The sequence below is a fragment of the Salvelinus alpinus genome, chromosome 3, assembly GCF_045679555.1.
Source record: "Salvelinus alpinus chromosome 3, SLU_Salpinus.1, whole genome shotgun sequence".
In the NCBI taxonomy this organism is placed as follows: Eukaryota; Metazoa; Chordata; class Actinopteri; order Salmoniformes; family Salmonidae; genus Salvelinus; species Salvelinus alpinus.
Window position 1 is genome coordinate 47591989 of NC_092088.1, and position 15019 is coordinate 47607007.

A 15019-nucleotide genomic window follows, 5' to 3' on the forward strand; every position below is an offset into this window, starting at 1 on the left:
ATTATATATGTTTGGGCTTCTTGCGGTCAATTTGCAGTCTACAAATTATTTGTAATTATGTTCCGGCCCCCCGACCATCCGCTCCAGAAAAAATCGCCCCACGACTGAATCTAGTTGATGATCCCCTAATAGTGCAAGGCATGGGTTTAAGGAAACAGTGAAAACAGGGATACATTTCTGTATCTACAGTTTTATCCTCATTACAGTAATAAAGAAGGTTGTTTATTTCTGACAGCGTGACCTGACCTTGATATATACAGTACATATGTGTGTACTATATACAGTTGAAGTCGGAAGTTTACATACACTTAGTTTGGAGTCATTAAAACTCGTTTTTCAACCACTCCACATATTTCTTGTTAACAAACCATAGTTTTGGCAAGTCTTTTAGGACATCTACTTTGTGCATGACACAAGTAATTTTTTCAACAATTGTTTACAGACAGATTATTTCACTTATAATTCAATGTATCACAATTCCAGTGGGTCAGAAGTTTACATACACTAAGTTGACTGTGCCTTTAAACAGCTTGGAAGATTCCAGAAAATGATGTCGTGACTTTAGAAGCTTCTGATAGGCTAATTGACATCATTTGAGTCACGTGTACCTGTGAATGTATTTCAAGGCCTACCTTCTGACTCAGTGCCCCTGAGGTCTACAAAAAATTGTAGACCTCCACAAGTCTGGTTCATCCTTGGGAGCAATTTCCAAACGCCTGAAGGTACGACGTTCATCTGTACAAACAATAGTACGCAAGTATAAACACAATGGGACCACGCAGCTGTCATACCGCTCAGGAAGGAGACGAGTTCTGTCTCCTAGAGATGAATGTACTTTGGTGCGAAAAGTGCAAATCAATCCCTGAACAACAGCAAAGGACCTTGTGAAGATGCTAGAGGAAACAGGTACAAAAGTATCTGTTTCCACAGTAAAACGAGTCCTATATCGACATAACCTGAAAGGCCGCTCAGCAAGGAAGAAGCCACTGCTCCAAAACCTCCATAAAAAAGCCAGACTACGGTTTGCAACTGCACATGGGGACAAAGATCATACTTTTTGGAGAAATGTCCTCTGGTCTGATGAAACAAAAATAGAACTGTTTGGCCATAATGACCATCGTTATGTTTGGAGGAAAAGGGGGATGCTTGCAAGCCGAAGAACACCATCCCAACCGTGAATCACAGGGGTGGCAGCATCGTGTTGTGGGGGTGCTTTGCTGCAGGAGGGACTGGTGCACTTCACAAAATAGATGGCTTCATGAGGAAGGAGAATTATGTGGATATATTGAACCAATCTCAAGACATCAGTCAGGAAGTTAAAGCTTGGTTGCAAATGGGTCTTCCAAATGGACAATGACCCCAAGCAAACTTCCAAAGTTGTGGCAAAATGGCTTAAGGACAACAAAGTCAAGGTATTGGAGTGGCCATCACAAAGCCCTGACCTCAATCCTATAGAAAATTTGTGGGCAGAACTGAAAAAGCGTGTGTGAGCAAAGAGGCCTACAAACCTGACTCAGTTACACCAGCTCTGTCAGGAGGAATGGGCCACAATTCACCCAACTTATTGTGGGAAGCTTGTGGGAGGCTACCCGAAACGTTTGACCAAAGTTAAACAATTTTAAAGGCAATGCTACCAAATACGAATTGAGTGTATGTAAACTTCTGACCCCTGGGAATGTGATGAAAGAAATAAAAGCTGAAATAAATCATTCTTTCTACTATTATTCTGACATTTCACATTCTTAAAATAAAGTGGTGATCCGAACTGACCTAAGACAGGGAATTTTTACTCTGATTAAATGTCAGGAATTGTGAAAAACTGAGTTTAAATGTATTTGGCTAAGGTGTATGTAAACTTCCAACTTCAACTGTATGTATTTGTGTGTATTATCTGTAGGTGTTATATTTATTATCTAATGTAGAGTTTGCGTGTTTCTCTCACCCAGGTTCATCTTGGTGTTTGGCTGTCTGGTCCTGTCAGTGTTCTCCACAATCCCTGCCCATCAAGACCTGTCCAACCACTGTCTGCTCATCCTGGTGAGTGTAAGGATATACTGCCACTTGCCTTACTGTCCTTGTATGTGCATGTGGATGTGGATGTCTCTCTGTCGCTCAGAGGATCAGATCTGTAGGATAATAAACACTATTCTATGCGGAACTCTGTTTTCAATACAACACCTATTGAATCAGTGACAGAGTCCAGCAGAGTTCCCAAGCAGCATGAGTGCCTTACGTCCTTATGTCTTATGCCACTACATTTTCCCTCAAGGCTGCTGGACGTATAAGTAAGAAGTACAGGTGAAGTCGAAGTTCACATACACTTAGGTTGGAGTCATTAAAACTCATTTTTCAACCACTCCACAAATTTCTTGTTAACAAACTATAGTTTTGGCAAGTCGGTTAGGACATCTACTTTGTGCATGACACAAGTAATTTTTCCAACAATTGTTTACAGACAGATTATTTCACTTGGATTAAATGTCAGGAATTGTGAAAAACTGTTTTTTTAAAAATGTATTTGGATAAGGTGTATGTAAACTTCCGACTTCAACTGTAAGTAAGCCTTGTCCTAATTGGCCCATAGGGGCAGGACTCTATCTCCTGTTTCAGCGTGAGGCAGCTTGATGTAGAAGTAGACTCCCTGGACAGGACGTTAGGACATATACATATACACACAGCAAATTTCAGTGTCAACTGTTCCAGTGTCTATACTGGTCCACACCTTTCAGTGTTAAATTAACACCCTGCTTGATGTAAAGCCTTATTTGCATATTTCCCAGTATGCCTTGCATTTGGAGTGAATTGTTACCACCCATGACTGTATTTGTTAGTGACAGAGACATGGTTGTTGCATTCATTTGTTTCCAGCCCTGTGTCATTCACCAAGTGAGAGCTAAGTAAATATGTTTTCATAAAAATGTTATTATTTAAGACAATATGAATTTCATAATGCTTTATTTTGAGGGCCTCGTTTTACCCTAATATATTGGCCTGAAACTCATGGTTTATGGGCCACATCAGGCCTGCAAGTCACATTATGTTTACTTGCAAAGCTATGTGTAATTCTTATTGGAATCCAGCCAGTGGGAATATCCAACATTTAGAATGTTAATTCACCCACAACCTGCATTCAGAATGACTCCCAGGGTTGGGAAGACTAAGATATGATAATACCTAAAGCATCTAAACTCAGTGGTGTAAAGTACTTAAGTTAACATTTTATTTTACTTCACTACATTCCTAAAGAAAATAATGTACTTTTTACTCCATACATTTTTCCTGACACCCAAAAGTACTCATTACATTTGGAATGCTCAGCAGGACAGGAAAATGGTCAAATGAACACACTTATCAAGAGAACATCCCTGGTCATCCCTACTGCCTCTGATCTGGAGGACTCACTGAACACAAATGCTTCGTTAGTAAATTTTGTGTTGGAGTGTTCCCCTGGCTATCCTCAAATAAAAATAAATAAAAACTGTGCCATCTAGTTCGCTTAATATAAGCAATTTGAAACTATTTATACTTTTACTTTTGACACAAGTATATTTTTGCAATTTCATTTACTTTTCATAATTAAGTATACTTAAAACCAAATACTTTTTGACATTTACTCAAGTAGTATTTTACTGGGTGACTTTTACTTAAGTAATTTTCTATTAAGGTAGTTTAACTTTTACTCAAGTACAACAATTGGGTACTTTATCCACCACTGTCTAAACTGAAACAACCATTTCAGTAACGGGTGAAATAAGTTGAACTAACTAACAGATTGGCTTAGTTTAGAATAATGTATGTTATTTATATTTGAGTAGCATAAGATTAATTAATCAATTGATCAATGTACACGCAAAAACATAGATATTGAAACAAACTATTCAAAAAATCTACCTGGACTAGAGCATGCTGGGAAATATGATAATGATGTGTGTGGTTTTGGTTTAACTGGTTATTAACACAAACACTGGGGTTATTTTACACCAATGAGTGTTAATTTCACACCTGAATCAACACAAAAAATGTTACACTGAAAAAGCAACGCTAGGTTACTCTGATCAATTGTCTGTGCATATATTTAAATATGTGCATTTTCAGATATTCAAGGGTAGCTGACGTGTGTGCTGAGTGCGTGTGTAGATCCGTATCATGTTTTATCATACACCGCAATTAGAGCATCCCTACTGTAGGCTATGTTTGGCACTGATGGATTGCAATCATATGAATTACTCGGTCTGCCTCTACCTGCATCCCATAAGAACCAACAAAGCACATGCTGAGCAAAGTGTATGTATGTGTGCATGCGTGTGTGAACTGTACATGTGTGTGTTGCAGTGAAACAATGTAGACTCATGACTCTGCATACTAATCTTCCTGATTGCTTTCTTGTTATTTCGCAGGACCACACAAATTAAAACTCAACAATTATGGACATTCCAATTAATCTACTGCAGCTATACCTTATCAAGTTAGCAATCAGTGATGCTACAGATGTCGGATCTTAACTAGATCACTCTTTTGTCGCAGATCATTTTCCTGTTGCATCAGGAAATTCAAATGAGCCTCGTGATTCCTTGAAAATGAGCAGTACTCGTTTTCTCCATTGGGATCAAGCCTGCTATCAAAATAATATTCTCTCTTGCTCATACGGTATACAGTAGGCCTAGGTCCTATTACTGCAACATTCAAATGTACAAAAATGTATCTGAAATGCAACCATACACATCCATAACCATCATTGTATCTAGCTTAATAACACAAGATAGATATTGGTCACTCCACTAGGCTATGACATACAAGTGTGAAGCGTTTCAAAATAACTGTCAAATTTGTGTTCAATCGTAGCCTGGGGTGGTCTAGTGGTTAGGGCCCTTCTGGCACAAATAACAATCCCCCGATCAGCTTGATTTAGTTGCACATTTCAAACATGTGACTCGTTTCAGGAAACTAGGCATGTGTCGCAAGTCACGACTTCACAGGAGAGGCATGTTTCTTTCATCAAAATGCGTTGTTTAGCAGAAATGCCTTCTGGAACATTTGAACTTTCATGTGCCTTAATAACAAACTTGTTGTTAATACAAATAAAGCTGTTAAATGATGAGCCTATAAAAAAACTGGCTGAGATAATGAATGGGCTGGAGATGCCGAAGGATGAGTTTCAGATTGGTCTGCCATGTACAGTGGTTGCTCAACTAAACGTTTTGAGATTATGCTGCGGGACTTAGAGGTCATTTGTGGTTTAGTAGGGTACCCTGCGTCACTGCTTCATTGCTCCAGACAACCACAAGGGGGAGGTAAAGCACTGATTATGCTTTTGGGTCCCAAGGCGCTAATGTGTCTCTAAATGACAATGAATGGGCGACATAGACCAAATTGAAACTGATAATTGTGTACAACTTCAAAATTGAATTTCAATTAACTGAATGATGAGGATGAAAGAGGTGATTGAATTTAGAACAATAGTGTAAGAATTGCTATTCTTCTGTCCTGCACGCGCACACCCAAAAAATACAATTTTTTTTGTTTTTACTCGTCAGTATTACTTACTGAAACTGTTGTTACACTATTATTCTAAGAGAAACAAACATGTTCAATTAAATTCCATGATATTCTTAAGATATACACTACCATTCAAAAGTTTTGGGTCAGAAAAGAAAAGAAGAAAATCAAATTTGTTGTACATTAAAATAACATCAAATTGATTCAAACTACAGTCTAGACATTGTTAATGTTGTAAATGACTATTGTAGCTGGAAACGGCCGATTTTTTTGAATTGTATGCCTATGTAGATATTCCATAAGAAATCTGCCGTTTCCAGCTACAATAGTCATTTACAACATTAACAATGTCTACACTGTATTGCTGATCAATTTTATGTTATTTTAATGGACAATTTTTTTTTGCTTTTCTTTCAATCTAAGTAACCTCAAACTTTTGAACAGTAGTGTATGTGTTGACTGAATAAAAGCAAGTGATGTCTGCTAAATAATCAAGTTGATGGCGCAGTCATATAGCCTCGGCACCTACATAAAGCTGAGTGACTCACTAATTCATGGCTTTGGATCAAAATAAATAAGTACCAACATTCTTTCTGAAAGTCTTTTAATAAGTACATGTTTTGGTTATCCTGACCTGGACACCAAGTATAGTCTCTAAAAGGAAAAATATTACCACCGTCTCTTGCACATGTCATTTTCAATATGGATCCATAACAAATTACTATGGGAATAAAGATCACTGAATGACAGAAATATTGAAACAAAGTAGGCTAATGAAGGTAAACAAATTGTTGCTTACTGGAAAAAGTAATGGAAGAGGCAAGTGGAAGGGGGAAAAGACAGCATTCAGAGGTCAAGACAGCACTGCTCTGAGACAAGCATGGGGACTGGTCTTGATAAATCAATTAGATTTTTATTTTCACTGAATCTCCGTTTGGCTATTGGTTAGCCTACAATTAGGGTGTGGAAACTGTCACATTGTACAGAGCCATATTTTCCTAACGGAAACCCTGAGGGTTTTGTTTTTCATTTTTCTTGGAATTGAAACACCATAATATTAATCAAATTAATTAAGCTAAATTTAAAATCATTCCAATCTACTATGTTCTTACAATTTTTTTTTTTTAATTCTCTAGTACAGCCAATATTACAAAAAGTCAAATGCTTCTCAAAGATGCCCTCTGGGGGTCAAACTAGCATTAACTAGCATTAATGGCAACAATGTCTGACAATTAAATAACGTGCCATAGAATTCTGCGGTAGCCCGCAAGGTGTGCTGCAGTATGATGCAACTTTTACAGGAAGAACCACTGTAGCATCTTCTGTCTATAAAATGAGCTGCTCGTTATGTGTAGATAATACTTTCTACTTTAGTTTTTTCGTTAGCCAAGGAGAACTGCAAATGTGTTGCTAATGCTTCCAATAACATTGGTGCCCTGAATTTATCAAGCGCTATCGACAAAGGTCAGTGGGAAAAAGTTGTGATGAACTACTTTCAGGAGGACGATTGTACCATGCTGACTCTTTCTGACTCTGAAAATGAACCAGACAATGAGGAAATCCCTGATTTAGGTAAAAAAAAACGTTTTAAATGAAAAAGACATTGTAGTGTCTTCTCGAGACAGTGATGGGGAAGAAACGGCGATCAACAGTGTTATTGTCACGGAAGAAGTTCACAGAGTTTTGAAATCAGTAGAATGTATGGTAGAAGCAGAGTATGATAAGGAGATGAAAAGAGAACACAGAAGGCTTTTGTATGAAACACCTGTCTCCGGATTACATCTTCAAACTAAGAGCAACCATAGCATCCGTGACAGAAAGGGAGAAAGATTTGATGATTCTTATGGCATTGCTCACGGTCAGTGTAAATCAGAGTGACTTGACACAACGGGCCAAGCAAGCTGTACAAACAAAATGGAAACGACACAGGACGTCTTATTTAATGAAATGGGTTGCAGTCTGCCGTGAAGCATTCATCCAGGTATACAGGTAAGAGTCTAGCTACAGTTTCAGATATTACACGTTTCTAATTTTGTCAGATTTTTTTCCCATTGCAATTTAAAGCTTACTGTTACCTAGCTAGCTGGCATTAGGTGGCTGGCTCGCTAGTTAACATTAAGTGTATGGTCTGTGTAGTAATATTTTCTCAGAAATCCATTTTCATTGTTACTTATAGCCTAATGTTAGCATTGAACCTATTTGGTTAACTTTAACTAGCTATGACAATCAGTTTGCATTGCTAGTACTCTAAGGATTTGGATTATGGTTAATTGTTTAGCTAGCTGCACCAAAGTCAATGGCAGGACAGAAACAGGCTCTCTGAATATGTATTCCCTTGTTCGTGCTTGGTTCGGACGGACCAGATCATCACTGGGGGCAGGTTCCCAGTCATCAGCACTATCTGCAGTGCCTCTATGGACATTCACATGACTATCTCCTAACACACATGCCATACGTTGCTCAGCCACTTTACCCCTGATTGTATGCATATAACTACCTCATCACAAGTATCACTGATATTGTTGTTGTACATACTGTATATTATTTTGTTCTTTCTCTACTGGCATTGATACTTGTTACTTTTTTCTTTATATTGGCATTATTTTTGATATTGCTACTATGCAAGAAACCATTTAGCTGTACTGTTTACACCTTCTGTAGAGACCTATCCACTTAGCAAGATGTGGCTGGGGGTTATAGCATTTATTTTACATGACTCATCAATTTAGACAAGTGTGTCTGGGTAAATGTCATCTAATATTTAGAAAATATTTTTCTGGACACTTTGTTTACCTGGAATTTTTCCTTATTGTAAGATACTACTTTTAGTCTTAATCTTTACCACACTACATGACCTCATATGTGAATCCTTAAAGAGATGGGTGGGGCTAAGGCTTTGGAGGGTGTGAACAATGCTGAATGGGTGTAGACAAAAGAGCTCTCCAGTAATTGTACCAAAAATATTCTATGGCCATTTTCTCAAAGTGGGGTTACAAGTTCAAAGCAGAATTACTTTCCCATAGTTCCTCAAATACAGTGTATTATATACCATTTTCTAGCTCTGAGTCTCTACTTTTATCCAATGTAAAAAACACAATTTCACATTTTAATACATAAGACCGAATCAAGGCGGTTGGTCACACACGGACATTTTAACCCCGATCTTGATAAGAAATTACTATACCAGACACTTTTGGATAACATAAATAGGAAACAAATAAAATAACAGTAGGCTACACCAACATTAGTTTCCATTCATTTCAAAGTGTTGGGTAAATTGCCACAGTAGATTTGCCATGGTACAAAATGCTTAAAAAATAGATGCATCGCCTTTAGGGCTCAATTTTTGGCTGGCATTAAGGTGGTGCTAGTGTCAAACGCACGTTAGTTTGCAATTTTGTCATGGAAAAAAAACTGTAACACTGACATTTTCCAGCCCTAACAACAGGTTATGCATTTTACCTGTCCAACATCAGCACGCTTGCGATTAGATGGGAGGGGTGGAAAATATTTGAGGCGTGCCCTTAAAACCTCTTAAGGATCGCACCCTTTTTTTAAACTTTTCGCCTAAAATGACATTGTTTTGCGGAGTGGAACGGGAACCCGAGCAGACTCAGACGAGGAGACTGGGATGAAGTAACCAAGGTATTTATTGACACAGGGGGGACATGGAGTGCAGGTCGGGAGAATCTCGTGCAGGTTGCTGGAAACTAGGAGCGGAGGCTGAGGCTGGTGCGAGAGGGGTTGAGACAGGGTTAGCAGGCCGGAGGGGAATCCAGGGGAGTAGTAGAGTGGGGAATCCAGGGCAGAGTAGCAGGATGAGAAGACGTGGGACTGGAGACAGGTACCAGAGTCAGAGCTGGCAGAACTGTAGAGGAGAGGAAAACAGCGTCAGGCAAGGAAAACAGGCACAACAGGATCTGAATAGTAACAAACAGCTAGAAATGTAGACTGACAGAGATTACAATCTGGCAGCGTGGATGTGGCAGGGCTGAGTATTTGTAGAGGTCTTGATTATGGAACAGGTTGCAGCTGGTGGGGATCTGCTCTGACCCCAGCACACCTGTCTCTGCCCACACAATCACACACACACACACAGAGAGGGCAAGGGAGAAAGTACTGGGGGAGTGGAGGCAGGTCAGGGAGACACAGGATGAGCAGTAGAGGGCATTGCAGGAGCAGATGTGACAGACATACCCAAATCTAACTGCCTGTAGCTCAGGACCTGAAGCAAGGATATGCATATTCTTGATACCATTTGAAAGGAAACACTTTTAAGTTTGTGGAAATGTGAAATTAATGTAGGAAAATATAACACATTAGATCTGGTAAAAGATAATACAAAGGGATAATTCTCTCATTATTTTCCCCATCATCATTGAAATGCAAGAGAAAGGCCAAAATGTAATATTCCAGGATAGGCGCAATTTCAATTTTGGCATCAGTGTTTGTGCAAAGTATTAGACTGATTCAATGAACCATTGCATTTCTGTTAAAAATGTTGTATCAAGACTGCCCAAATGTGCCTAAGTGGTTTATTAATACATGTTCAAGTTCATACTGTAACTGTGCACTCTCCTCAAACAATAGCATGGTATTATATCACTGTAATAGCTACTGTAAATTGGACAGTGCAGTTAGATTAACAAAAAGTGTAGCTTTCTGCCCATATCAGATATGTCTATGTCCTGGGACATTTTCTTGTTACTTATTAACACCTCAGGCTAATCACATTAGCCTACGTTAGCTCAACCTTCCTGAGGGGGGTGGGGGGGGACACCGATCCTGTAGAGGTTAAAAATCCAAAGTGCTAAGTTCAGGCAGCGCTGGTAGGGACATTGAAGACCAACCAAAAGCTGGTTTTAGCGGTAACGCAGTTGGTTATGGCATTCATTTTGACAGCGGAAACGCAGCCTATCCAGCCGTGACGCACACTGCCCATATGCGCATGGAACAAGATGTAAAAACCAAGTATAGCCTACCCTCCTCTCAATGAAGTCTGTTTTCTTTTTGTAATCAAGTAGCTCGTCAAGATCGTCGATAAAGTGTTTGGCTCGTGAGACTGCTTGGAAAACAATTTTATTTTCCAAATCTTTATTAAAATATCAAGTTGGAAAGGAGCAAAACAGTGAGCTGATGTTCCCTTTTTATCTATGTATTATAGGCAGGCGTACATTATTTTAGCTATGCTTTCATCGTTGTAAAACCACATCCGTGATGTACAGTGGTTCCTCCTTTAAAAGTTGCGTGCTTACACTACAGGACTTAGAGGTACCCAGCGTCACGGCTTCATTGCTCCAGACCACCACAAGGGGGAGTTAGAGAACTCATTATGCATTTGGGTCCCAAGGTTTTTATATGACCAATCATATCGAGTGGTTCCAATGACGAATTTGACGCGAGCCACTGCTCCCTGGTGACTTTCTTCAGCAAAGATGGCTGACAAAATGTAAGTAGTTATAATGTCATAACGAGTCAAGCAAAACATTTACAATTGAGAGGAATATGTTAGTTAATGTAGAGACAAATGATTGTGTGTATTTTTTGTCATAAAGTTAATTTTCGAAAATTGCTATTTAGCAAGTTTTTTTTCTGTCATATCCAATACCAGGTGTATCAAACTCCATTCTGTGAATAATGCTGTGTCTGCATGTATGTATTACAATTATACACTTCAACAGTGTTTACCACTCCTGCTCCTGCTCCTGGGACATCAATGATTACACATTGTAACTATGCAATAGACTAGAAACATGATTTAAATAAAGACTGCTTTGTAATTCAGATATTCTCACAGATCCTAATGGAAAATGTCCCTTAGATATCCATTTAGAGTCCTCCAATCCTATAAATGTAATTGTTGGCGGAGAATCACGTCATTGAAAAAAATATTTTTCGAAATACTGTAGGCGAAATGAGTCTCACTGGTGTTCAGTAATGTCCTGTTAAAAATTGTGTAGATCTTATTTATTTAAAGAGCATATTAAAGTTAGAAGCAAAAGCCTACAACTATTTTAGCACCGTTTCGCGCTGCTCTGAGGAAAGCATGGGGACTGGTCTTGATAAATCAATGAGATTTTTATTTTCACTTAATCTCCATTTGGGTATTGGTTAGACAAGAATTAGAAAATTAGGGTGCAGAAATGTTATGCTCTTAGTGTAACCTTTATATAATTAGGCAAGTCAGTTAAAAACAAAGTCTTATTTTTCAAGGACAGCCTACTCCTTCCTCGTGCCCTGCGAGGATTCTTTAGCTAAATAGCCCAGTACTGTACTGCCGACCAACACGTTGTACAGCTCCATATTTTCCGTTACAGCAAGTACCAGTCAAAGGTTTGGATGCAACTACTCATTCCAGGATTTTTCTATATTTTTACTATTTTCTACATTATAGAATAATAGTGAAGACATCACAACTATGAAATAACACATATGGAATCAGTTAAAAACTAATTCTTATTTACAAGGACAGCCTACTCCTTCCTCCCCAATGGGAATTAGAACCCCGGTCTCCCGCGTGCCCTGCATTTTGTAGTACAGACATGGCCTGCTCCCTTATGTAAGGAATTAGGCACTTTCCCATGTTTACTACAGTATGTATTGTAGACTGCACAGTAGCCTAATAAACAAATAAACACGTTTCGTTAATAAAATAATGATTAAAAAATAGTCTTTCAAAATGCAGATGTTGATTTAGTTATGGATCCATAATGAATTACTATGGGAATAAATATCCCTGATTTACAGAAATATTGGAACAAAGGTGTCTAATGAAGGCAAACAATTTAGAATCCTCCAATCCTGTAGCCTACTCCCGACCGTCACTTTGTACAGCGCCATATTTTCCATTCCATCCTAACGAAACCCTGAGGGTTTCTTTTTTCTTTTTTCTCTGAATAGAAACACCGTAATATAATTCAAATTAATTAAGCCAAATTTCTTAATCAATCCCATAAAAAAGGCATTAAATTCTCTGGTAATGCCAATACGGAGTACTATCAAGTGCTTCTCAAAGATGCCCTCTGGTGGTCAAACTAGCAATAACTTGCTTATTTGAGCTGTCCTTGCCATAATATGGACTTTTACCACATAGGGCTATCTTCTGCATACCAACCCTACCTTGTCACAACATAACTGATTGGCTCAAACGCATTAAGAAGGAAATACATTTCCACAAATTAACTTTTAACAAGGCACACCTGTTAATCGAAAAGCATTCCAGGTGACTACCGCATGCAGCTGGTTGAGAGAATGCCAAGAGTGTGCAAAGCTGTCATCAAGGCAAAAGGTGGCTACTTTGAAGGATCTCAAATATAAAATATATTTAGATTTGTTAAACACTTTTTTTGGTTACTACATGAATCCATATGAGTTATTTTATAGTTTGTTGTCTTCACTATTATTCTACAATGTAGAAAATAGTAAAAATAAAGAAAAACCCTTGAATGAGTAGGTGTGTCCAGACTGTATAATAAAACTGTTCATCTAAAATAAAAAAAATTATAATATGTCTACCCCTTACAAATATTATTATAATCTACATAAGAATTCACACAAGATGAGGTGTAGCCTGCCCGTAGCCTACATTGGTTAATTGAATTGACGCCCAGTGGACCTGCTGTATAGCCTGCTAACACCGCTTCTAACTGCCCCCTGGCGGCGATTCTAAATATTCAATATTCATCCAAATCCTCCTGCTGCAGGATTATTCCGCGACAAATAGAGGGTCAAATGAAGATCCAACATCTGTATATTGATTATTGGATATCATTATTAATTGCTGCCTTTTCTATTCAAATGTCTGGTATTTACAGCATAGCGAACTTTTCGCCCCTCGCCTCTTGACTCTCAATAATGGGCTGTGATTGTGTGTGTGCGTGTGTTCGTGCGTGTCCTGTAGGAGTTTGTGATGATCGTGGTGTTTGGGCTGGAGTACATCATCAGGATATGGAGCGCAGGCTGCTGCTGTCGCTACAGGGGCTGGCAGGGACGCCTCCGCTTTGCCAGGAAACCCTTCTGTGTCATAGGTAACTGTGTGTGTGTGTGTGCTGCACTGTAAAGGTGCTATCACCGAGAGATGCAGCCTGATTACTAGAAATAGACTTCGATTTCGACATTTGAAAAGGTCCTGATGTCGATATATGCCTTCCTCGTGGTTCACAAAAAAAGAAAAACGATTGCCCAACACTGGGCTCAAACTCATGATGCTCAGAGCCGAAGTGCACTGCTCAGACCACTGCTCTACGGCAGTTCACAATGCTCTAGCAAGTTGTGAGAATACTTGAGAATACTCGAGGATGCTTGATGGAAACAGTGCCGGTTGGTTTGCGGAGCCATCCCCAAACCATAGCCCTTAGTTTAACCACTCGGAATTAATGCCTAAACTGTTAACCTTTGAGTTGTCTCTGTTTTAACCTTGTAATGCATTGAAAATAAACGTTCATCCATAATATGTCAAATTCCGAATGGAAGCTATGAGATCTTGTTGTTGAGAGATGATCATCAAGACTGTCAATATTCAAGGCTGACTTCTGATTGACAGATGACGTACTTCAATACAGAAACAGAGAAAACAGAAGCTGGCGTTGAGTTCTCATAAAAGAAGGATAAATACAGTTTACAAGAACATTAGATCACTATCTGTTTCTTCTCCCAATAGAGAAGACTAAAACCAGCCACGGTTAGACTTTCAGAATTTTAAATGTGTTTGCTGAAATGTGATAGATGTGAATTGGAGCTAAACACACTATCATCCCAGTGTACTGTAGGAGCAGTAGAGGTTTGTATGTTCTCCGTGTTCTCCGTGTCCCTCCGTACCCCTCTCATTCTCCCTTTATCTATCCCTCACACTCTCTCTCCTTTCTTCTCTGATTGTCTGAAAGTGAATACTAGGTACATTAGATCCATGTGATGACTCCTCCAGTACACTGTGTCTATTTTCTTAACCAGTCTCAGAGCTCCAGATCAACACAGTTTGAGGCCCCGGTCCCCCTCTACGCTCTCTGTTGTTGGGCATCAATAGCCTGATGAGTGGGGGACATTTGCACAGAGCTGGAACGTGAAGATGTTACCCACAACTACCATACCATTTAAAATCCTTAACTCTCCAAAACTTATTTGGAACATGTTATAGTATCATGTGTATCACTCATATGCACTGCAATACATTATCATTAGACTCTCATGAAAGTTTACAAGACTGTAAATACTACAAAAGTATTGAAGTTTGTTTTTATCTCTTTCTGTCTCTTTCCAGACATAATTGTCCTCATAGCTTCCATTGCTGTGGTGTCCGCTGGTAGCCAAGGTAACATCTTTGCCACCTCAGCATTGCGTAGCCTTCGCTTCCTGCAGATCTTGCGGATGGTGCGTATGGACCGCAGAGGGGGCACTTGGAAACTACTGGGATCTGTAGTCTATGCACACAGTAAGGTACAACCAAATCTGTAGTCCAACAGTCTGGCCTAGATGGTCCTATGTACTCTGACCTTCTTAAAGAAATAGAAGGATGTGCTCCCCCTCT

General features: G+C 39.1%; 1 protein-coding gene across 5 annotated transcripts in view; it reads left to right on the forward strand.

Moving 5' to 3' along the window:
* Positions 1-15019, forward strand: part of LOC139570855 (potassium voltage-gated channel subfamily KQT member 5-like) — a 146389-nt gene that overhangs the window by 108602 nt on the left and 22768 nt on the right. For 3 of the 5 annotated variants that reach the window (XM_071393136.1, XM_071393138.1, XM_071393139.1), the window contains exons 2-4: positions 1947-2037; positions 13397-13523; positions 14753-14928. In XM_071393136.1, the coding sequence (XP_071249237.1) occupies positions 1947-2037; positions 13397-13523; positions 14753-14928 (394 nt within the window). Of the gene's footprint in view, positions 1-1946; positions 2044-13396; positions 13524-14752; positions 14929-15019 lie in introns of all 5 variants that reach the window. The other 2 variants (XM_071393135.1, XM_071393137.1) reach the window with 1 other exon arrangement.